Here is a 27,041-nt window from a genome sequence, read left to right as displayed (position 1 = left end):
TTAGGCCCCTCCAAGGTGGCGACTGTGAGGAGGGAAGGGCATCTGGCCGTAAAACTGCGCCCTGTAAGGTTAGGACCCTCTAAGATGGTGACTGTGAGGATGGAGGTGCATCTGGACGTAAAGCTGTGCCTTGTGGGGTTTCTCCCCTCCAAGATGGCGTCTGTTAGGTTAGGCGTGCTCTCGTACGTCAAATCCGCGGACCACCATTGCCTTTCTACTCATCTAGTGGTCAACGACCTCGGGTCAGTACCCCTTAACCATACTACTAGGGGTCAATGACCTCGTGGGTAAATGCAGACTCAACACCCATTGTTTTAGAACCTGTGTTGACCATACTACTGTTGTGACTTAAACCACATAGTGAACCTTTCGTTGTCCATTTTCTTCGCGATAGTCTTTGGTAGATTTAGATTAGAATACTAAAAGAACGCCTACACTAGATTGTACGTTTGATTTTCCGCCCTTGGTCGTGTACTCCGGTGTATAAAATTGCTTTGAACAACACCAACACACAAACACACATAAAATTCCTGACAAAGACACTGTTCGTTTGAGTGACGAAATTGTGGCCAGTCTTCCTGTCCGCAGTGCACATGGACTTATTAGCCTTCCTGTTGTGCGTTCGGAGACTGTTCATCCCACCCCGTTTCCCCTTTCTGAGCCATAAATACTTTAAATAACTCGCAGGAAAGTTGTCCGTACTCGCCGAATAGACTATAAAAAGAATGGAAATCATTGATAATGTTACGAATGAAACACCGTCTGTTATACTACTCACTCACAGCAGGACACCAGATCAACAGTCTTGACCTGAAGGAAGCTACAATCCTGATTGACACCACTTTCACGTGCATTCGCAAATACAGTCACCCCATTCCGTAGGTGCATGCAGACAGCAGGACAGTACTCGTTACAAAACAACCTTTAACATTATTCCAATTGCTGTACACCCGCGTTAGTTGCTCCAGTCGCTGATTCTACATCGGTCCTCAGTCCACAGAAGTACATACATACACACAAACACACACACACACACAGTACTCTAAGGCATTACACAGTCTTCGGTCCCGTACGCCGTCTTCAGTCCAGCTATTCACTCGATGCTCCGACGCAACAACAACTACAGCTACAACAACTCATCGTTCAGACTCCGATGGGACATTAGCGACAGCGAACACGGCTATCACCCTCAGACTGGCCACCCAACCCATCACACCCGAGTCCAGTTCCGTCTCTAACACTGAGTCCAACACTGGCTCAACCATGGAGACTCACACTGACTCACTGTTCGCGGTTAGTCTCCTTTTTATATCTTGGGTGATGTGTACCGAAATATTCGCGAAGTGTGTAGAGATGGAACATTCTTGTTGCATCTCCCAGCAACTCACGGGTAAAGCAGCCGAAAGAGAACAATATTCGGAAAGACGGTTCCCGCCCTCCAGGTCAGCTGGGTCCCGGCCGTGTGACTCACTAGCCCCTTCCAGAAAGTACCGAAAGGGACTACCACAGGGCTGGCACGTAACAACACTAACGTTGGAAGTATACAAAGAAGGAATGGTTCGAAAACACAAGTGAATCTACAACGACCTCCTTTCTTTGTTAATTTGATAACGCAGGGTTACTTATTTTAGGTACGCAGTATTTCGTGATTGTCGCAGTAAGAAACTGTATACTGCAGTCTAAGTCAAACAGAATCAGGCTCACTACTCCTATCGACGGCTTCGGAACGCTAAGTAGGGAGGGCCTTCTTTGTATTGGCAACCTAAGACCGAGTACGCAGTCAACACATGCAAGTTCCTCACATTGATTAAACATCTCCGGAATAGAAAATGAGTTCATGAAATCAACCGGAAATATGAAGAATTGGGGGAATATTGCGGGAAATGCCGTGAACTTCAAACTAGTGAAGACAGGTCTTCACTTATTTTCGCATGTATTAGAGAATGTGTTGCACCCATAAGCCGAAAAGCCGAATGGAGGAATTAATTAAATTATTAAACTCATGTATATTGCAACCTTTCCACCCCACGTCATTTGTCGCATAGAACCAATTGACTGCATGATAATCCCTAAAAAGTCGGGATACCGCCATATAGCACCATACGCCAAGGCGCCTGATGGAAAGGGACCTTTTTATTCTAGAGTCAAATTCCACCTCATTAAGAAGGAACGAAAAAGAAAATTCTTCAGAATGATGGGTGAGCAAAAGCTCTTCCGACCGTGCAAGGGTCTACTGCACCCTTCCGTTCCATAGAATCAAACCACCGACCTCCCAAGGCCATGGTGCGTTCGCGGCAGAAGATCAAAGAAAATAACACATAACTAGCTTAAAGGCATAAATGAACGGAAGGAAACCTGGGATACAATGTTATTCGGCAAAATGACAGGCAGACAAAAGTTTACATACCTATTTATTGAGCCTTGATAAATCAAATTAATTAAAAATTGACCCTGAATATTTATAGTATATCAATGTTGAATATGCAATGTCCATTGGACTAAATACCAATTGCAAAATGTCAAAATTTTATTTCTCCTTTCCCTCTTTCTTCTTCCCGACATGATGATAAATATTACATTATAATTTGTATAACATACCATTTTTTTTTAAAAATTCAGAAATATCCTTATAAATGCGGACGGTTATCATTAAGAACTTTCTTCACTATCAGAAGAAGCAATTATTTATACAACAAAAAAATTGAAGATAACATGAAGTGGTCACCAAGCTAAATTAATTATATTACAAAAAGTAAACAAATAATAAGTGAATGCTAGTCGATAAAATCATAATAAAAATAAAATGACTGATGTCGGGTCCAAAAATCGAACCCACATCCCAATGAATCCACTGACAAAAATTACGAAAATAAAACTCGATTTGTCATCCACATAAAGAGTGAAACACGACTAAAAGAATGTATAAAAAAGGAAAATATGTACACATAATATGAAAAGAAACAATAAACAATATACACATGCAATTGGCTGTATAAAAAATGTGACAACAAAAATCCATGGTTGCCTCAGAACTCGAACCGATGATATCCAGAATGGCATCGAAAAACGGGTCTATAAAAACTCCCTTTCTTAATTAATCATAGGGTCAACAAATAAATAATAATACTGGCGTTCCAGATAGTTAAATATTATTATAAGATCTTACATGGAAAAGTAAAAGAATCCTTTAAACTATAATCGGTGTCGCGCTGCCTTCATTCTAAGTGGCATAGCTTGAACAATACAGTATACAGTAACTCTCTAAAAGGGACAGGCTCTCTCGCTACCCTTCAAGTCATAAATCTCCGTACGTCAATGCCGTAGCAAATAATGGCCTAGTGTGGCAGAAATATCTTCTTAACATCTCAAGGCGAAACCAAATCGCTTCCCTTGGAACTCATATTTGTTAAATATTCTCATTTCAGTACATATTCTCATATCATACTTCCAAAGCTCCACTGGCTTATAAATTCACTGTCCTGCCACAATTCTATAATACAATATCAAGCCACTGTTCATTTTCTCATATTCACATCCTTCAACTTAGAATGACCGGCTTCGATTCCATCCGATTACAGAATACAGCCTAGGTTTTTCCTACATTTTAAACTCAAACCAATAAAATCAAATATGGATTTTAAACATATCCATAATGTTATTCTCATATATAGAAAGGGAAAATATTCGACATTAAAGGAAAACGCTAATCTCAATAGGAGGGCGTCTGTTCGATGTCTAGGCATGTCACAAGTTACGCATATAATTAATACAGCCATCTACAAATATTATCATGCAAATTACGTGAAAATAAGAGTGCCTTCCTATCCTGCTGTTAACAGCCGATAGTCCATTTTTACAAGCATAATCACCATGCATTATCATAATAAGCTTGGATATCACGTAAATAAATTATACAAAATTACGGCTTGGCTCAGTGCCAAAACAAATCTACATTCAATTACATTTACCTAATCTAAGCACTCTCAGACTAACTAATATTTTATCATCACGTCAAATACATGCATTACGTAAATTATATATATATTTAAGCCCATGGAGTAGACTATTAATTCCATGAAATGAACATAAATGAATATGAAGACCACTCACAAGTTCTCTCTCTAATTAAAAAATACATGCAATTTATATATCTAACCTAATTTATGTGACCTGCATAATGAATAACCGCGCATTTATTTAATAAAATTATTTCATTTTAGTACTTATCATCATGTCGTAACAATCCAAGGTTCGGGTCTTGAGGAAGACCCTCATTTTTCCTTTTTAAGCTTCCATGGTGTTGACGTTGGTCACGGGTTCATGTCCGTTGCTACTCCCGCTGAGCCACACTTATAACAGCTTTTATGAGATTAACACTTGTTGCGTCACTTTAACACAAAAATACAATTATTACACTTTAATGAAATTAACACTTGTTGCATCACTTTAAAAAAAATACAATTATACCGTTCTTGTGGTCACATAACTTCAACCTTTTTTAAATACTATTGTTTGTAGACAATTATATATTCTCGAACATGTAAACTGTATATTTGCAGTCTGAAACACTAAATAGATCAAAACACTATCAAACCGTGGTTCTGCTTTGGATCCTTCGCGTCAAATGGATACTGTTGTCATCATCGCTATTCCTTTTATAAACTTTCCACCTCTCATGCAAGAGACAGTGGCTAATCCCCACTACTTTTTTAATTAATAGTTCCACGTGTCGTATGACATCGGTAATACACTCAAACGTGTGACTCAGATTCTTAAGTAGTCTGGTTATGTGCGGAACCTGAATTGTTCGGCCATTTATTTAAAATTAATTATCAAAATAATGCCCCTACAATGTTCTCCATGAGAGTGCTGCGTACAAAGGACGCGTCATGACGCTTAGCGTGTTATATAATGCAACGATTGCGTATTCTTCCACACGTTAATATATTATAAAGAATTGGAATTTTGGCAGATGTCTATAATGAAATCATATAACATCCCAAGGTTTCCCGTATTAAATATTATGCATGTCTCGAAATCTCATCATACAAATGCAACTTGCGAGCTGGAAAAATTGTGTTTCTGCCATTTTTCAACGGGTGAAGGTATCATTATCTATTTTTCTGGGTTGACATTTTCTTCTCTCTCTCTCTCTCTCTCTCTCTCTATCTGTGTATTGTTTTAGTTAAGACGGAGTGGTGTTTAGCAGGCTACAAAGATTGTGTAAGCAGGTGCAATCTAATGCAACTTTTTGTAACAAGTACGAGGGAGCTTTACAAAGGTTTTTCACTGCCATTTAATTAATAAATAAATATGTACATGACCGATAAGGTCACATCTGCCTTTCCGTCGGACTCAAGAAATTTGGAAAGGGTTACACATTTCTTGACTGATTTCAATTTATTGAAGAGACTCTCATTCACATATTTATTTGTGGTCTCATTGGCAGTGTATTGTTCTCATGAGTTCTTGGTTTTCAACCCTAAACATTTGGTTATCCCGTTCGAGTATAAAAGCAAGTTGACCCAAAATTTCTTGACGTTGTTCTAATTTTTCACAATTTTGACACCATGGGATATCGTCGTCTTCCTGGTTTTCAGTCCTTGTCATCTGGACTTCAGTTTCCTCAAGATTCTCATCTTCTTCATCCTGTGGAATGTTGTCATCATCTTTATCTTGATCCTCTCCTTCCTCCTCGGAGTTCTGGTCTGGCTGGTCCAAATTTGATCTAATGCTTCCTGGTTGATAAGATGGCCGTAAATTGGCTGCATTATATATGGTTTCGGTTAAACCATCCATGCTTTGGACTTTATAGGCATTATTTTCAAGGTTTTCAATTACTCTGTAAGGTCCAATGTACAACTCCGCAAATTTATGATAAATTCTGCTGGCGGGATCTGACACTGCTGGTCTCTTTACCAACACACATTCTCCTACCCTCAGTGGTCGATGGTATCTCTTACCTCGAAGTCGTCGCAGTCTTTTCTCTGCTTGTTGTCTCAGATATTCAGCTGTTGCCTGGATACAAAGTTCTGCTGAAAATCGCGGATCTTGTGGACATGGTATGGCATTTTGCCATAGTCTCTTCGGCATCTCATCAAAGTGGATGACGCTGGGGATCTGGCCGGTTGACTCATGTACAAACCCATTTATGCACTCTTCAATAATTCGGAGGACATCTACCCAACGCCAATGTTGACGGGGGCATAAGATTCGGCAAAACTTCCCGATCTCCCTCATGATTCGTTCTGCAGGATTAGATTCTGGGTGACGAATGAAGCTTAAATGGTGTTTCACCCCTAATTGGTCAATGTCACGCTTGAAAACCCCAGAAGTTTTTTTTTGTTAGGGGCTTTATCGCACCGACACAGATAGGTCTTATGGCGACGATGGGATAGGAAAGGCCTAGGAGTTGGAAGGAAGTGGCCGTGGCTTTAATTAAGGTACAGCCCCGGCATTTGCCTGGTGTGAAAATGGGAAACCACGGAAAACCATCTTCAGGGCTGCCGATAGTGGGATTCGAACCTACTATCTCCCGGATGCAAGCTCACAGCCGCGCGCCTCTACGCGCACGGCCAACTCGCCCGGTAAAATCCCAGAAGTGAACCGGGAACCATGGTCTGTCAGAATGCATTCCGGTTTTCCCATTTTAGGAATGATTTTAGTTTTAATTTGGTTGATGGCCGCTGGGATATTGGCTTTTTGGTCCGGACATAATTTTACATACTTCGAAAATACGTCCACACACACAAGAATATGTTGCAGGTCGCGCCTAGCACGTGGTAACTGGCCGTAAAAATCCAAAGCATATAGCTCCTTAGGCTTACTTGGCAGCAAAGGTCGTGGTAGCTGCTTCAACAAATAAGTATTAGGCTTCACCCTCTGACACGTGTCACAAGTAACCAATATTCGGCGGACTATTTTTCCAAGATTCGGCCAAACGAATGGCTCTTTCAGTGTTGCTGACACTTTATCTATCCCTGCATGACCTATGGCTCGGTGGGCTAACCACACCAACTCATTCTGTAGAACTGGTGGTACCACAATTCGGTATCCTGTATGATTTTCGTCGATGAACTTATGCAGAATGCCATTGAAGTAGTTATACTTCTCCGCTCGCTTCTCCAACTCTGTATATTCTGCCGTGCCTGGTTGTATTCTTCGCTTGAAGAAGTCAATCAACCGACTTGTCTCCTGATACCTCTCTTGTTCCTCACCGATGCTTTTTAATTTCTCTAATGTCTCACGATCCTCATCCACAAGCTGGATCTGATGGACGAAAGTACTCTCAGGATCAGGATTCCGACTGAGTGCATCAGCAATGACGTTATTTTTGCCTGCACAGTGTTCTATTGTCAAATCATATTGCTGTGCAAACAAACACCACCGATTAATTCTTTCGCTAGTCATGGTTGATTTTAACATAAAAGTAAGAGCCTTATGGTCAGTTAGCAATACAATGGGGAAACCATAAATATATTTCCGCCAATGACTTAGGGCTGTTATAATGGCTAACATCTCAAGCTCAGTTACGGTATATTTCAATTCATGTGCTCGTAACTTACGGCTCATGAATGCCAAAAAGGAGATATTCGGTTCCTTTTCGGGGTCTTCCTGATACAGGACGGCGCCTACTCCTACATTTGATGCGTCCGTCTGTACAACGAACTTCTTTTTATAATCTGGATACCCGAGCTTTACGCTGTTTGTGAGTAGTTCCTTCGTTTTTACGAATGCTGCCTCACATTCATCATCCCACTTCCATCGATTATTCTTTTTCATCAAATTTTTCAGAGGGGCCACAACCTCTGTGTACCCTGGACAGTGGTCCGCGAAGAAATTACAAATACCCAGAAACTGCCTAATATGGTTCACCCTAGTTGGTCTCGGAAACTTCTGAATGGCCTGAATTTTTACTGGGTTTGGGGTCACACCTTCAGAATCAATAATATGACCCAGAAATAAAATGCTCCTTTGGCAAAATTGGGATTTCGAGAGATTAATTTTAAAATTGTTTCTGTCCAAATCTACAAGTAATTTCTTGATATTCTCGAGATGTTGGTCTACTGTCTCTGCTGCAATCAAAATGTCATCGACATATCTTATTGTGAAGTCTTTCACCTCATCACTCAAATTTCTATCTAAAGCTCTTATGAGGGCAGATCCTGCATTCATTATCCCAAATGGGAGCCTGTTAAAAACATACGTAGTTTGATCTAACATAAAACCTGTTAATATTTTAGTTTTTGGATCAAGTTCCACATGGTGAAATGACGAAGTCAAGTCAACCCCTGTGAATAACTTCATAAGATGAAATTTCTTCATAATATTCTTGATACACGGAGTCTGGTCATACTCGGGAACTAGGCGCTGGTTTATTGCCCGAGCATCTAAACACACTCTTAATGACCCATTTGCTTTCTCTACAATCACTAACGGATTTAGGTATGGTGTGGGGAATTTAGAAATCAAGCCGCACTCTTCCATTTCACGAATAATCTGGCTTACTTGATTTTGGTATTCCTCTGGTACAGGATAAGGACGCTGTCGCAAAGGTTCCCAGCTATTTACCACTAATGTGTATTGGAAATTTGGAATCTTCCCAGGTCTTGATCCGAAAACTTCCCTTTGTTGTTCAATAATTTGTTGCAAACGAATTCTCTCTTCATCTCCGATCTTGGCCTCACTGATCTTCTTCTGGACTAAGGATTCAAATAACAACACTTCTTCTTCTTCTTTCACCGCCGTGACCATAATTCCAGATTCATCGATGACCTTCCTACTTATCTCTTCCATTTCTAAGAAATTTTCTTCCCTTTCTGGTTCCGAACATAATTGAGTGTTCCAAATCATCTCTTCTTGATCTAAATTTTCAACGTCATTCAATTTCATCTCCTTTTGGACTGAGTCGAATATAAAGCTAATCTCGTTACTATCCATGTTGATATTTGCTTTATATTCTCGTAGGAAGTCTGACCCAATAATAACATTGTACTCCATTTTTGTTAGTACAATGAACGGATGTGAAGTAATATTGTCCACCAGTTCCAAATCATGATATGCTTGAGTATTGCAAATCGTAGTCCGATCGGGTATCACACCACGAACTTTAATATTCGATGTTGGAATTACTGGAATGTGGTTCTTCAACTTCAATTCTTCCAAAAAAGCCTTAGATACGACGCTGACACTTGCGCCTGTATCCACCAAGCATCGAACCCGTACTCCATTTACTCTTATGTAGATTACTGGCAATTATCTTACGACCTTTGAATTCAATTGGATCTTGTCTTCTAATAACTCATCCGGCTGTATCACCCACGTGTCGATCGTTACTATAGTCCATGTATGAGCCTGAGGATTGATAACCTCTGAAACTCCGACTATCTCCTCGCTTAGCAATCGCGCTTTTTAGGATGGATTTCCTCGTTAGCCTCATATTCAGGGGCACGAGGATTTAACCTGTTCTGATTAACTTTATGATTCTGTAATGCGAGACATTCGGCTCCTTGGCATTCCGCCGTTTCCGTCAGCCGCCGTATGGGTTGTTCCCATATGTCTTTCCCTTGTCTAGACCCATTTAAGTCTCTAACATATTGCTGAGATTCCCTCTTTCTGTTTTCGAGATCTCCTTGGTAGTACTCTTTCTGCTGTCTGAAATTCTGATCGTTCCGACGTGGCCATCTAGAATAGGGCCGACGATCTCTGTTAAAGCCCCTTTGCCTTTACTGCTGTTCGCCATATTGTCGTCTAGGTTCTCCCCAAGAACGAAAATTCCATCGGGTGTCCCTCATATTTCGATTACCAACATATCCCTGAGTGGTATTCGTGCCTTGATCATGGACTACTATTGTACTTTGTTTCCCTTCACAATCCAATGTATTCACCATTTCTGATTGTCTGGCCCTAGTTTGATATCCACTCGATGTTTGGGCGAGGTGTCATAAGCTATGTTTCTACAGCCGTCTTTGCATTCGTTGCAATCAAGATTCGTTGAACATCAGCTGGGAACTGTTTAGTAATGGCCGATAGAAGTTCCACTTCAGCCGGAGGGTTATCCAGCTCCCACATTTTCACTAATTGCCCGGTGAAAAATTCACAAAATCGTGTCGGGCCGGTCATGGAATAACGACGTGAATACAGCTCCAGACGCAATCCTAATTGCGTTTCCATTCCCAGTATTTATCGAGAAACATTCTCTTCAAGGTATCGTAGCTATGAAAGCAATATTTGAAAGCTTGAAACCATACCAAGGCCTGGTCCTCTAAGAATTTCTCCACGACCCTTAATCTACGTTCTGGAGCTACCTGATGGTCAACCATGTAACCGTCCACCTCAGCCAAAAATTTCTTTGGTGTTACAGTACCTCCTGGTTTGAATCGCTTCGGTTTATCTTCATTCATCCGAATTACATTATAAAACGGTATGGATTCAATGGGCAATGTTGTAGAATTATGCATCTGTGCCGCCGATATCTCATCTCATTATTCACACCCTTGAATAAACCCATTCCTTCTCCTTCTATCTTAAGATCATAAGGATTAACGTAGCTTTTTTATCGGATCTGTTTTTATTACTAGTTCCTGAAAGTCATCCTGTAATTCCAGTTTCACAATCTTTTCTCTCAACTCATGTATAAGGTCGTCATGTATATCTACTTTTATGAGAATGGCTATAGGATTATTCAGATGATAAGCAAAGAATGGTATAAACCTGGTAATCTCAGTAAACTGTTAATTGTAATTAGAAATTCATGCAGAAGAGTGTTGAAAGAGCCTACAATGAGGGTAGGTCATATTACGGATGGATGATTGTGTTGCGAACCGTTTAGTTAAGAAATTGCCAATAGGGCTATGTAGTAAAAGGAATATTAGTATATGTAGCACTGTAAAGTCGATATGTTAGTAAGCCATAACGTAATTAACTGTCAAACTGTTTGTAATGAGACAGGGCCCAATGGATATAATGTTTCATCCTCAGCTGCTGGCGATCCGTGGCTGTAGGTTGATAACATTCACTCATTCATTCACTACTCATTCCACATATTATTCATTCAATCATTTATTTAATTCATAACAAGGGCTCTCTCCCCAGTTACTGGTTATCCGTACTGGGAGGGATGAGTATTTTTCCCTAACATGCATGCATGAATATCCATATACCCATTCATAAATCCATCCATACGTGTTTTCTCAATACAGTTAGGGAATTGGTAATTAATTAATTAATTCATTTATTCATACACTCATGTAGATAATCGTAGGCGTGGCCCTTGCATGTGGAATGGCGATCCGCCTGTGCAAAGGGCACTATTTTAGATAGGGAATCATAGCCAATTAATTAATTAATTCATTAATTCATACGCTTATGTAAGGCTATAACCGAAGTAGGACGGGATAGGACGGGCCTATCCCAATCGAATATGTAGAGTGATCTAAATGCAACAGAGAAAGAAGAATAGGGAGGGGGCACATGAGGTGCGGGATTTCCGCTTACGTGTGCCTCGCAAAAATTAGGGAATGGTGAGAAATTAGTGTTTGACAGCTATTAGAACAGGTGGGGTCTTCTGTCTGGGCCTCAAGGGAAAGGGCCGGACGTGTTATCCTTGGGAAGGTGGCTCCTTTTTCTCACCAGGGGTGGATAACACGACCGGGCAGTAGTCATGCATAATCCCATCCATGCATTTATCCTGCCAACCGAATGCTCTCTCCTCAGTTGGTGGCTATCCGTGACTGGGAGGGAAGTGTTCATTCATTTATTCATGCATGCATGACAATATTATTCGGTCATGGAATCATTAAAAAAAACCTCATTCATGCATTTATGTACACCTATGTATAGTGTCTGTGAAAATGGAGGAGAACTCTGTACAGACTTATGATAAATAAATAAATAAAATAAATATATCTACTTTTATCTTCGTCTTTTGCATCTTATGCGACCATTCCTCGATCCTATCTGACGTCCTATCCTCATTCCTCCGTACCTCCTCTTGGACCGTGACTATTCCATCGAATGCCTGTTTTCTGACCTCAGATATTCGCTTATCCACGTTGGTAACAATTTCCTGTTTCAACGCGTTGGTTTGGTTCCGAATGTCATGCATATCGACCTGAGTCCCATGGACCTCCTTCTTAACATCTTCTATTATCCTATCTGTACTTTCCTGGTGATCTGTCACCGTTTGAATATGAACATCGATTTGTTCCGCCATACTTAATGTCTGAGCCTCAACACGTTCGACGCGCTCAATTACCGTGCCTAACGAGTTTTCTAGCCGTTCCTGTTTTTCGTGCGTATTATCCAGTCGTTTTTCTAACTGTGCTGTGTTCCTTTCACATTGTGTCTGGTACCCCGTTATCTGTCCTACCAGTTCATCGTAACGTTCAATTGTTTCCTCCAACCGTACGTTAAAATTCCCCATCTGTTTATTAATTTCATCTCTCCCTTCCTTACACTCCTGTATTCTCTCCATATGTTCATTAACCTGATGTAATTTCTGATCAATCATGTCCTTAACTGTTTAATTACTCTGATCGATCTTCTGATCAATCACTTTCATATTTTTATTAATGTCCTCTTTCATGTCCTCAAACCTTTTATTACTCTGATCTATCTTCTGATCAATCATGTCCTTAACTGTTTCATTACTCTGATCTATTTTCTGATCAATCACTTTCATATTTTTATTAATGTCCTATTTCATGTTCTCAATCAGAGCCCTCATGGCTTCCATATCCATTCTACACAATATTTCAATAAAGTGGGCCCCCTTAACTCGAACCTCGGATTAGGAGAAATCAACTTGAAAATGAAATCAATTCAGAGTTACCTCAATCCAAAATCATAAAATTTTCACAACAAAGTAATTTGAATTAAATTTATAGCCTGAATACAGCTATCTCAAAGTTATTCAACAGTATAGTTTACCAAGGGTACCCTTCATCACAATATTTTAAATATGTAGCCTATCATTATTATATTTATTATTATTATTATTATTATTATTAATTTTGACTAAGTTCGTATAATAAAAATATCGCAAGTTAAATACCAGCACAGGTGGTATATGCCAATAAATTAGGCCATCCTTCCAGTATTGAGGCAGTTACACCTAATACAATGGGTAATACCTACCCAAAACTTTCCACATGAATCCTAACTTACTGCCACTTAACAACGAACTCTAAAGGCCTGAGGTCACCTTTACCTACCGCGAAACACTAACACAAATTTAATAAATGATTCACTATGAGTAATGAGGCCTGTTACAACCAGTACCTCCTGACAAGTACCCATGAATACGATTACCTGAAGGGTATCGATATTCATTTTTCCTCAGATTTGGGAAAACCATTTTATTGTTTCCCGGGATTTAATTAAATCCCTACATGATTTTGGGTACCACACTTACTATGAATGACTGTCCTGGTTATCGTCACTTAGACTATAACCACGACTATGTTTTCATTATGTCATAAATATCACTTTAATTTTAATCCGTCATTCACTTCTCAAAGTGATCCAATTATCAGCATCCCATAAATTGAACAACCATCGTGTTCCTTCATATAATAATTGGTCAGTCCTATATTCCTAAATGTGGCATTACCATGCCTAACGCCATTTTCGCGAAAGTTAGCATTTGAAATTATCTCTATCGAAAACATCGAAAAATTCTGAAAATGCCGAAAAATTCATAAATTCCGAAAATGCTGAAAAAACCTAACATTGTAAATGCTTAAAAATGCTGAAAATGCCAAAACGCTGGGCGCCAAATGCAACCTTTCCACCCCATGCCATTTGCCGCATAGAACCAATTGACTGCATGATAATCCCTAAAAAGTCGGGATACCGCCATATAGCACCATACGCTAGTCTTTTTAGTCTAGAGTCAAATGCCACCTCATCAAGAAGGAACGAAAAAGAAAATTCTTCAGAATGATGGGTGAGCAAAAGCTCTTCCGACCGTGCAAGGATCTACTGCACCCTTCCGTTCCATAGAATCAAACCACCAACCTCCCAAGGCCATGGTGCGTTCGCGGCAGAAGATCAAAGAAAATAACACATAACTAGCTTAAAGGCATAAATGAACGGAAGGAAACCTGGGATACAATGTTATTCGGCAAAATGACAGGCAGACAAAAGTTTACATACCTATTTATTGAGCCTTGATAAATCAAATTAATTAAAAGTTGACCCTGAATATTTATAGTATATCAATGTTGAATATGCAATGTCCATTGGACTAAATACCAATTGCAAAATGTCAAAATTTTATTTCTCCTTTACCTCTTTCTTCTTCCCGACATGATGATAAATATTACATTATAATTTGTATAACATACCTCTTTTAAAAATCAGAAATATCCTTACAAATGCGACGGTTATCATTAAGAACTTTCTTCACTATCAGAAGAAGAATTATTTATACAACAAAAAAAATTGAAGATAACTTGAAGTGGTCACCCAGCTAAATTAATTATATTACAAAAAGTAAACAAATAATAAGTGAATGCTAGTCGATAAAATCATAATAAAAATAAAATGACTGATGTCGGGTCCAGAAATCGAACCCACATCCCAATGAATCCACTGACAAAAATTACGAAAATAAAACTCGATTTGTCATCCACATAAAGAGTGAAACACGACTAAAAGAATGTATAAAAAAGGAAAATATGTACACATAATATGAAAAGAAACAATAAACAATATACACATGCAATTGGCTGTATAAAAAATGTGACAACAAAAATCCATGGTTGCCTCAGAACTCGAACCGATGATATCCAGAATGGCATCGAAAAACGGGTCTATAAAAACTCCCTTTCTTAATTAATCATAGGGTCAACAAATAAATAATAATACTGGCGTTCCAGATAGTTAAATATTATTATAAGATCTTACATGGAAAAGTAAAAGAATCCTTTAAACTATAATCGGTGTCGCGCTGCCTTCATTCTAAGTGGCATAGCTTGAACAATACAGTATACAGTAACTCTCTAAAAGGGACAGGCTCTCTCGCTACCCTTCAAGTCATAAATCTCCGTACGTCAATGCCGTAGCAAATAATGGCCTAGTGTGGCAGAAATATCTTCTTAACATCTCAAGGCGAAACCAAATCGTTTCCCTTGGAACTCATATTTGTTAAATATTCTCATTTCAGTACATATTCTCATATCATACTTCCAAAGCTCCACTGGCTTATAAATTCACTGTCCTGCCACAATTCTATAATACAATATCAAGCCACTGTTCATTTTCTCATATTCACATCCTTCAACTTAGAATGACCGGCTTCGATTCCATCCGATTACAGAATACAGCCTAGGTTTTTCCTACATTTTAAACTCAAACCAATAAAATCAAATATGGATTTTAAACATATCCATAATGTTATTCTCATATATAGAAAGGGAAAATATTCGACATTAAAGGAAAACGCTAATCTCAATAGGAGGGCGTCTGTTCGATGTCTAGGCATGTCACAAGTTACGCACATAACTAATACAGCCATCTACAAATATTATCATGTAAATTACGTGAAAATAAGAGTGCCTTCCTATCCTGCTGTTAACAGCCGATATTCCATGTTTACAAGCATAATCACCATGCATTATCATAATAAGCTTGGATATCACGTAAATAAATTATACAAAATTACGGCTTGGCTCAGTGCCAAAACAAATCTACATTCAATTACATTTACCTAATCTAAGCACTCTCAGACTAACTAATATTTTATCATCACGTCAAATACATGCATTACGTAAATTATATATATATTTAAGCCCATGGAGTAGACTATTAATTCCATGAAATGAACATAAATGAATATGAAGACCACTCACAAGTTCTCTCTCTAATTAAAAAACACATGCAATTTATATGTCTGACCTAATTTATGTGATCTGCATAATGAATAACCGCGCATTTATTTAATAAAATTATTTCATTTTAGTACTTATCATCATGTCGTAACAATCCAAGGTTCGGGTCTTGAGGAAGACCCTTATTTTTCCTTTTTAAGCTTCCATGGTGTTGACGTTGGTCACGGGTTCATGTCCGTTGCTACTCCCGCTGAGCCACACTTATAACAGCTTTTATGAGATTAACACTTGTTGCGTCACTTTAACACAAAAATACAATTATTACACTTTAATGAAATTAACACTTGTTGCATCACTTTTTAAAAAAATTACAATTATACCGTTCTTGTGATCACATAACTTCAACCTTTTTTAAATACTATTGTTTGTAGACAATTATATATTCTCGAACATGTAAACTGTATATTTGCAGTCTGAAACACTAAATAGATCAAAACACTATCAAACCGTGGTTCTGCTTTGGATCCTTCGCGTCAAATAGATACTGTTGTCATCATCGCTATTCCTTTTATAAACTTCCCCCTCTCATGCAAGAGACAGTGGCTAATCCCCACTACTTTTTTAATTAATAGTTCCACGTGTCGTATGACATCGGTAATACACTCAAACGTGTGACTCAGATTCTTAAGTAGTCTGGTTATGTGCGGAACCTGAATTGTTCGGCCATTTATTTAAAATTAATTATCAAAATAATGCCCCTACAATGTCCTCCATGAGAGTGCTGCGTACAAAGGACGCGTCATGACGCTTGGCGTGTTATATTATGCAACGATTGCGTATTCTTCCACACGTTAATATATTATAAAGAATTGGAATTTTGGCAGATGTCTATAATGAAATCATATAACATCCCGAGGTTTCCCATATTAAATATTATGCATGTCTCGAAATCTCATCATACAAATGCAACTTGCCAGCTGGCAACATTGTGTTTCTGCCATTTTTTCAACGGGTGAAGGTATCATTATCTATTTTTCTGGGTTGACATTTTCTTCTCTCTCTCTCTCTATCTGTGTATTCTTTTAGTTAAGACGGAGTGGTGTTTAGCAGGCTACAAAGGTTGTGTAAGCAGGTGCAACCTAATGCAACTTTTTGTAACAAGTACGAGGGAGATTTACAAAGATTTTTCACTGCCATTTAATAAATAAATAAATAAATATGTACATGACCGATAAGGTCACAATATGAATACTGCAGATAGCCAGCCAGAGTCCGTAATTTCACAAAGTTCTACACAGCGACCACACAAGATGGAAATACACTGACTGACAGAGCAAATGCAACACCAAGAAGGAGTGGTCAGAACTTTATGCCAATTGCAGGGTAGACTGACGTCATTGAGGTATGCTCATGATGTGAAATGCGCCGCTGTGCTGCGCACGTAGCGAACGATAAATGGGACACGGCGTTGGCGAATTGACCACTTCGTACCGTGATTTCTCAGCCGACAGTCATTGTAGAACGTGTTGTCGTGTGCCACAGGACACGTGTATAGCTAAGAATGCCAGGCCGCCGTCAACGGAGGCATTTCCAGCAGACAGACGACTTTACGTGGGGTATGGTGATCGGGCTGAAAAGGGCAGGTTGGTCGCTTCGTCAAATCGCAGCCGATACCCATAGGGATGTGTCCACGGTGCAGCGCCTGTGGCGAAGATGGTTGGCGCAGGGACGTGTGGCACGTGCGAGGGGTCCAGGCGCAGCCCGAGTGACGTCAGCACGCGAGGATCGGCGCATCCGCCGCCAAGCGGTGGCAGCCCCGCACGCCACGTCAACCGCCATTCTTCAGCATGTGCAAGACACCCTGGCTGTTCCAATATCGATCAGAACAATTTCCCGTCGATTGGTTGAAGGAGGCCTGCACTCCCGGCGTCCGCTCAGAAGACTACGATTGACTCCACAGCATAGACGTGCACGCCTGGCATGGTGCCGTTCTAGAGCGACTTGGATGAGGGAATGGCGGAACGTCGTGTTCTCCGATGAGTCACGCTTCTGTTCTGTCAGTGATAGTCACCGCAGACGAGTGTGGCGTCGGCGTGGAGAAAGGTCAAATCCGGCAGTAACTGTGGAGCGCCCTACCGCTAGACAACGCGGCATCATGGTTTGGGGCGCTATTGCGTATGATTCCACGTCACCTCTAGTGCGTATTCAAGGCACGTTAAATGCCCACCGCTACGTGCAGCATGTGCTGCGGCCGGTGGCACTCCCGTACCTTCAGGGGCTGCCCAATGCTCTGTTTCAGCAGGATAATGCCCGCCCACACATTGCTCGCATCTCCCAACAGGCTCTACGAGGTGTACAGATGCTTCCGTGGCCAGCGTACTCTCCGGATCTCTCACCAATCGAACACGTGTGGGATCTCATTGGACGCCGTTTGCAAACTCTGCCCCAGCCTCGTACGGACGACCAACTGTGGCAAATGGTTGACAGAGAATGGACAACCATCAATCAGGACACCATCCGCACTCTTACTGACTCTGTACGTCGACGTGTTTCTGCGTGCATCGCCGCTCGCGGTGGTCCTACATCCTACTGAGTCGATGCCGTGCGCATTGTGTAACCTGCATATCGGTTTGAAATAAACATCAATTATTCTTCCGTGCCGACTCTGTTTTTCCCCAACTTTCATCCCTTTCGAACCACTCCCCCTTGGTGTTGCATTTGCTCTGTCAGTCAGTGTATATCCCCAGAAATTCTTTAAAATCGCGTACCGGAAATAGGTTTGGCCAAGAGCATTCTCCAATAAACTTTATGGTGCCGCTTGATGCGATACTTTCTAGAAACCTTTCCCACAGGAAAGGAAACACCGGAATGCGCCACTCCTTATTGTGTGAGAGAGACAGAGAGAATACCTGTCACCCCTCTGCGAAAAATGGTTGATTCCGGGTGTGAACACAGCGCTAAATTTCAGCCAATCAGAAAATTCCAAAATTAAACCGCCCTGTTCCAGCGGGAATATTTATCCAGTTATTCAAGATTTGGTGACGAGTGAAGTAGAAATATACTGTGTTCCAGTCTGGGGATAAAATTTGAGGAATTGTTTGTGTGAATATGTGATTAATTATCTCATAAATAATAAGTTATCAGCATTAAAGCCTGTTGTTTGGAAAAATGGTTCCATCCAGAGGACTGAACCTCATGGCGGGAAGACACCATGGCGCGATCACAAAATAATCCCAGTGACGCGGGGGAGCGTGTATAAAAATGAACGAACATTTTTGGTATTTAATGGTACGTAAAAAGCACACTAATTTGTAGAATCATATGAGTGTATTTACTGAATGTTAAATCTACGGACAGTTGGAGAATTAATCCAAGGTGTCGTATCACTACGCCACACCCCTCCAGTTGGAGCACTTGGAAAGCGGAGCCTACTGAATTTACAAAACCGTTGGTGACACTTTGCCGAACATCCAGTGTTGGTTGAATTTTGATAGCTTACGGTCTAGTCTCCAAGACAGACAGCGCAGAGGGTAACAGAACCCACTATTGTTCAGTCATCATTTAGTGTGTTATCGGTGAGTTGTATCAGCTGATGGACTTTGGAAAACTCTTTTAATATTGCGAGACCAGGTTATGTAAAATGTTATGGACACTTAGTGCATTCTGACACATTTTTCCTACCATGATGTTTTAGAAATGGACATTTTAACCTGTTAAGCTCACGAAGGACGCAGAGGAATTATGGTATTTTCCAGAATATTTAGGCTCGTAGCACTTTCCTAGCTCACACGTAACCTATGCAGTAGTAATTGAGCGGAGAAGTTATTACATTTCTGAAGGACAACATTTTTTTATAGTTTTCCTCTGTGCATGACCCGTAAAACATCGCAATTAGATTTTGCATTGTATAAAAATTTACTGTTCATGTAGGACATTTGGAGCCAGTATTAGTCGTGTTAATTGAGGGAGAGACTTGTTTACTGCGGAATGCAACGGTACAAAAGGAATGGACGTGTACTTTCTATTTCCGAGCTAGGTGAATGACTTTTAACCCCAGAACAAATAGCGCAGGGAGCAAGCTTTGCAGGCCAGGTGGATAAACGCAGGTAGCGAGGTAGTTCTGTTTCTGGCAATGGAAACCCAACTCTATGTTTGCTGATTCTTTTGTATTGTGTAAATTATATTATTGTATAAGCTTCAAGAGTGCGTGTGTTTCAACTGATTTGCGAGTGCTACATAATTAAAATGATTCCAACTCGTGTGTGTGAAATGTTATGTAACCTCAGCAAGATGTGCAAGATGGAGTAAACACGATGTAGCGGGGGCTAATGAGGATGCAGCCTACCTGTCGGCGCACAAAAGGTAAAGAGCATGTTGTATTTATGTAGTATGTAATTAATAATGACAATGAATAATTCGTGGTCCGTTTTAGGCTACTTATTTCATGTACTTCTGTATAAAGGAATAATTCAAGTATCAGAGGCGAAGTTTAGTTGCGTTCTGCTGTTAATTTTTCGAGATACATGTGCGAGGCCAGGGCAATTACATCTAACGATTCGGGATGTAAATGTCAGGGGCTCGATAAATCAATATATTAATAATAATAATAATAATAATAATAATAATAATAATAATAATAATAATAATAATAAACTTTTGAAGTTTCTTGTTAATTTTACTTCGAATCATTCAATGACATGAGTTTTATGTAGATTTGTGGATCATTTTTATGTTACATTGCGTATTTCAGGTTCAGATTATTTTTGACTTCAATAATAATAATAATAATAATAATAATAATAATAATAATAATAATAATAATAATAATAATAATATTTTTGTTTTGTTTTGTGGATCTGTTGTCAAGTCATTTTCAAGTCAGCCGAGGTGATTTTCTTTCGGAGAGCCGTCATGTATCGTGACGTGTAATTGTAGCGTATCCGATTTATTCATTTTCTTTTTATTCGCGTGATCGCAGTTTAGACGACGTTTTGGATTTTCTTTTTGTTGTTGTGATGGTGTATGTTTTCAAATGAATATTTTTTGTGAGTACGTTTGGAAGGCAATCTTGTTTTGTCATATTCAGTGTTAAAGTGTGGAATTGTTGCCGTCCAGCCCTGAAATGCATGGCAACTTGTGAAATAGAAATCAAAGATCAAAGTATGAGAATAAATATGCAATCGTAACCCTGATGGTAATAGTTATGAGACGGAATGTAGAGTTTTGAGGACCATGTCGTACATATGTCGTATTTGTGATTATGAGAACGACAGAATGAATTAATGAAGTTGTTGTGCCCGTGTGGAACAGAACGAGGCTATGTTGATATATAATGCTACGTTGAAAAGAAAAATAATGTGATGAAATGGGAATTGAATTTTTATCAGTTCAACAAATATTGAGTTTAAGTATACGACAGTATCCATATGACAATTATAGGCGGAAGGTTTAAGTACGCAAAAATGTTACCAGGGATGACGTAAGGCTCGGAGATACTGCTATATGGGCCGAGTTGAGGCATGAAGCAGAGCGGACTGGCAATGAATAATGTTGAAAGTTATATTGTGATCATTGTGATGCATATTTCCCTTTTCACTTTCTTTGAATTCGAGAATAGTAGTTTCAGGCATTACGTTTTGTGTTATGGGATTGCCGCCAAATGTACCTCAGCGTTTAGGAAGTTTGTTTCTTGACAGCGAAGTTTTGGCATTTTTTAAAATTTGTATATTTTTTATTTATTTTTCCACATAGGCGTTGATCACGTTATTTTAGAGATTGTGTTCCCTTTCATTATTTTGGATTTTTTAATGTTTTGATTTTACCATGTTTTTATAGCGTAAATGCCGAAGGTACGTGGATATTGGTTGTATTGTTGTAAATTGAGTGTAGGTGTAGTTAGGTTGTTTTCTATTTTCATTTTTCCTTTTGTTTTGAGCACTATGTTTTACAGTGCCGTGTATATTTTGTAATATCAAATTTTCAAGGGTTAGTTTAATAGGACCACCTAGTATTCATAGTCAAAATCAATTACAACAGGTTCTTTACGTAAACATGAAGGCACCGTAAATAAATAAAATTAAATGCCACTACAAGAAAAATGTTATGCAAATGAACCGATCTTTAGCAAAAGGTTATGTGAACTAAGCCGCATATTTACTTCAGTTAGGTGGAATCTGCCTCCATCAACAATTAAAGTAACACATTTTGGTTATTCTCAATAAAGTGTAGACAGCGGCAGGTAAGATTAAAGTGTGTAAAAAGGCGAGTTCATTTGATTAATGTAAAGACTGAGGCACATAGCCTAACATGTTATTTTTGTTGTGAAAGTCCAGAACTGTCACAGTTGAGTAAATGTAATGTGTCATGGCAGAAAATTTAACTGCATATTAAATTTCATTTTTATTCTGAAGCACAGTTTTTGTGTTAAATTTTGTTCAGCCACTAGTTATTTTATGGGGCAAAGTTTAGATAATTTAAAAGTGATATTTTTATATATATAACGAGGTGTTCATGGAGTTTTCTTTCTTTTCTTTCTTATTTGTTTTGACTTAAACAGTGTTGTTAACATTTGGGTAACTGGCAGATTGATAAGTCTGGATGTGTGAATTATAAGACACCCATTAGTGATCTCAGATTAGTTGATTATTTAATTAACTAATTAATAATTTACACTGACTGACAGAGCAAATGCAACACCAAGAAGGAGTGGTCAGAACTTTATGCCAATTGCAGGGTAGACTGACGTCACTGAGGTATGCTCATGATGTGAAATGCGCCGCTGTGCTGCGCACATAGCGAACGATAAATGGGACACGGCGTTGGCGAATGGCCCACTTCGTACCGTGATTTCTCAGCCGACAGTCATTGTAGAACGTGTTGTCGTGTGCCACAGGACACGTGTATAGCTAAGAATGCCAGGCCGCCGTCAACGGAGGCATTTCCAGCAGACAGACGACTTTACGAGGGGTATGGTGATCGGGCTGAGAAGGGCAGGTTGGTCGCTTCGTCAAATCGCAGCCGATACCCATAGGGATGTGTCCACGGTGCAGCGCCTGGTTGGCGCAGGGACATGTGGCACGTGCGAGGGGTCCAGGCGCAGCCCGAGTGACGTCAGCACGCGAGGATCGGCGCATCCGCCGCCAAGCGGTGGCAGCCCCGCACGCCACGTCAACCGCCATTCTTCAGCATGTGCAAGACACCCTGGCTGTTCCAATATCGACCAGAACAATTTCCCGTCGATTGGTTGAAGGAGGCCTGCACTCCCGGCGTCCGCTCAGAAGACTACCATTGACTCCACAGCATAGACGTGCACGCCTGGCATGGTGCCGGGCTAGAGCGACTTGGATAAGGGAATGGCGGAACGTCGTGTTCTCCGATGAGTCACGCTTCTGTTCTGTCAGTGATAGTCACCGCAGACGAGTGTGGCGTCGGCGTGGAGAAAGGTCAAATCCGGCAGTAACTGTGGAGCGCCCTACCGCTAGACAACGCGGCATCATGGTTTGGGGCGCTATTGCGTATGATTCCACGTCACCTCTAGTGCGTATTCAAGGCACGTTAAATGTCCACCACTACGTGCAGCATGTGCTGCGGCCGGTGGCACTCCCGTACCTTCAGGGGCTGCCCAATGCTCTGTTTCAGCAGGATAATGCCCGCCCACACACTGCTCGCATCTCCCAACAGGCTCTACGAGGTGTACAGATGCTTCCGTGGCCAGCGTACTCTCCGGATCTCTCACCAATCGAACACGTGTGGGATCTCATTGGACGCCGTTTGCAAACTCTGCCCCAGCCTCGTACGGACGACCAACTGTGGCAAATGGTTGACAGAGAATGGAGAACCATCCCTCAGGACACCATCCGCACTCTTATTGACTCTGTACCTCGACGTGTTTCTGCGTGCATCGCCGCTCGCGGTGGTCCTACATCCTACTGAGTCGATGCCGTGCGCATTGTATAACCTGCATATCGGTTTGAAATAAACACCAATTATTCGTCCGTGCCGTCTCTGTTTTTTCCCCAACTTTCATCCCTTTCGAACCACTCCTTCTTGGTGTTGCATTTGCTCTGTCAGTCAGTGTATATAACTTACTTTAGTTAAAAGTTTCAGTTTATTTGTAAAATCTGGGATGCTTTCTTCGAGTGGTGAATTTTGGTACACCACTGGTTTCGAATATAGCAGCGTCAATCGACGTACATATTATTAAATTATGGTAACGTTTATTCATTTTAATTTGTGATCTCCATTAAAGTTTATGTGAGGCAGTTTTGTTTGGGAAGATTTGGAGTTTGTCATTTCTTATTATTTTCTTTAAATCCACTTTTATTTTCACTTCGTTTTAAAATTAAGAGGTTACTTTTTATTTGCTCATGATAATTTTTGTTAATAAAGTTTTGATCATTTAAATTCGATTCAGTCTTGGGACGGTACCACACCCAGGGAGAGAGAGTCTACGTGAGTGGTAGGTATTTTTGTTGTTTTTATTTGCAGGAGCAGCCAGGGCAACAGTTGATCAAGAGGACCACCACCACACATGCCTTGAAAAGGGCACAGTATACTGTTTATTTGAACGCAAAATTAGTTCATTTTCACACTGATGTCTCTCCGTGCTTCCACCTTTATCACAACATGTTTGTAATCCTGATGACCTGCATCAAATAGGAGAAAATATATCTTCCCTGCCTTCACAAGCTTTTCCGTATCTATTGCACCAGACCGCGGCGTTAGAACTGCCCAGACACCTACTGCGGCGGCCGCCCGCAGACAGTCGCAACAGACTGCTGCCCATTTTGCAAGGATGATGCAATATTGCATATACACGCACTTACCGCGGCGGCTGACTACATTCGGTCTGACCAGACCTTACTTCCTCGACTTACTTCAGAATTAGTTATGAATAACGTCGACCATAACACAAAAATAATGATAACCAAATTCCGGGTGTAACTGCTACTTACCTGCTGCATTGCTTGTTTGTGAATTAGCGTATGTTCCAACGAAATGCTATCAAGCATGGCTATTTTTTCTTCTTGTTCAAATGCCAATAGTTGAAATATTTAATACTGTTCACTTGTGTAATAAATTTAATTACCTTTTGTACACAGGATGACTTAATGATGGATATATGGAGTCTGGTTGCTTTAATCGTTGGCTTCCGGTTCTTGGCATACCTGGCTTTGCTTTTCAGAACACTGCGGTCCGAGTGAGCAACTAGATTCAGGTAAATAATTAAATTCATATAAAATAAATACATTTAATAAATTATTCCTAATGTAATATCACAGTGTACATAGACTAATCTAACATACAAGGTGTACGAAAAATGCCGTCCAATAATAACTGATCGTGATAAAAGGGATGATGCAATTAAATTGACGATAGGGACCAACCCACTAACTCTCAATTTTCGTCCAGAATCAACTGGGAGAAAGTATGTAATGCAGTGTTTGGAACCATAATTTATCAAATGAGGGATAACTTGGTCGGTCTGATTGAACTCTGTTTCATTTTTTAACTTTCTAACGAAAGTAAGAGTGAACGAGGTTAGAAAAACAAAAATCATATGTCAGAATTTTGACAGATCTTGACGTTTCTTGAACCTTAGACACAGACAAACGAACTTTTACAACACAGCTTTGATTTAAAACATCGCAGGGGCTACTTTCAATATTTTTGAAGTGATATTTGGACCGAGACCTCGACTAAAGCCGCATTCCAACTTGCCCAGGTCGAATCTGGTCGAAAATCAGTATTTAGTGTGTTGGTTCCTATCCTCGTTTAAATAGTCCAGATCTCCATTTATCGCAGCCTGTGGATGACATTCCTTTGAGGAACCTGTAAGTCAATCTCCACCACATCCATATAATTCCTGTGTTATTTATTTCATCACTCGCATTATTTTACATCTTAGTTCGGCTCCTTGCTGCATGGTCAACGACGAGGCTTTCAGTTCAGAGGGTCCCGAGTCCGATTCCAGAGTGGGCGGGGTATCTTAATTGCGTCTGGTTAATTCGTCTGACTCTGGGACTGAGCGTTCCTGCTTGTTCCAATACACTCCTCTTCATACACACCACACCACCAACTACCTCAGAAACACGTCCCTCCACATAGGGTTGCCATCAGTAATGACACCTGGCCGTAAAGTAGGGTCAAGTACACATATTCGACGTAATTCGCACCCTCGACTCCACCGGGTGTGGGTAAACCGGTCTAAGAATAATAAGCTTTTTTATGTCCTACTTTTCATTTTCAAACCAGTTTTCTACACAAGTGCTGTAATTTTATTTTATATCTGCAATTACACATTCTTAAATTGTTCACCTATTTAATTAATTTGAAAATATATCACGGTTTATCGACGGAAAAGTTTATTTTCCAAGTGTTTTGTCGTCGCACTGACTCAGTTAGGTTTCTTGGCGACGAAGGGAAAAGATAAAATAGATAATACCCGGATACCACAGATTAGGGAGAGGGTATTGTTTATTTTCCTTTTGATACATGCAGCTTTTAACAATAATATTATACCATATAGCATAGCTAAAAATCGAGCAGTAGAAAGACAAATGAAAAATTAAATGTTAGGACACAGCATTAGGAAAATAACCAAAATGCAATACTTGTAAGTGATTTGAAATTGAACAGAAAAGGAATGACCTGAAAGTAGCGTTAAATACTCTGTTGTAAAGAAATAAAACTTCTAGGACCTACTATAGTGGTCCATTGGATATTCCGGAAACGTGGCCCCATAAAGTGAAGGTCACCACAGGAGTCATCCTGACGATCATATAGTAAAGGGCTAGAACTGGGAGTGAAGTGTCCGTGGCCTTAATTAAGGTACATCCCCGGTAATTACATAGTGTGAAAATAGGAAAACTCGGAAAACTATCTGCTGGGCTTCAGAAAGTGGGGCTCAAACCCATCACCTCCCGATTGCAAGATTATAGCTGCGTGACCAAAGACTTATGACAGGAAAGTTATTATATTAACAGATTACTTAGCCATATTTAAAATAGACAACATTTTCTTCTGATTGTACTTTCGATGTAGAGTATGATGCATATTAGACACGTTATAAGAGAACCTTCAAACTAAGCACTCCTTACTCCTCGCAAAACAATTAACTTATTTGCCTGTCGTTCAGTGCGAATTCAGAGGATTAATAACCTCCCATCATTCATGCATTTCATCGCACACAAATGAAATAGTTCTTTG

General features: G+C 40.0%; 1 protein-coding gene across 1 annotated transcript in view; it reads left to right on the top strand.

Annotated features, from left to right (window-relative positions):
- The window catches only part of LOC136864440 (protein white-like), a 199,026-nt gene that overhangs the window by 165,123 nt on the left and 6,862 nt on the right, over positions 1-27,041 (top strand). Inside the window, exon 13 of the mRNA XM_067141438.2 lies at positions 24,935-25,050. Coding sequence (XP_066997539.2) covers positions 24,935-25,036 — 102 coding nt within the window. The 3' untranslated portion in view covers positions 25,037-25,050. The remainder of the gene's footprint in view (positions 1-24,934; positions 25,051-27,041) is intronic.

This window comes from Anabrus simplex, chromosome 2 (assembly GCF_040414725.1).
Source record: "Anabrus simplex isolate iqAnaSimp1 chromosome 2, ASM4041472v1, whole genome shotgun sequence".
Lineage (NCBI taxonomy): Eukaryota > Metazoa > Arthropoda > Insecta > Orthoptera > Tettigoniidae > Anabrus > Anabrus simplex.
Note: the sequence above shows the minus strand (reverse complement) of the source record. Positions and strands in the feature narration are given on the sequence as shown.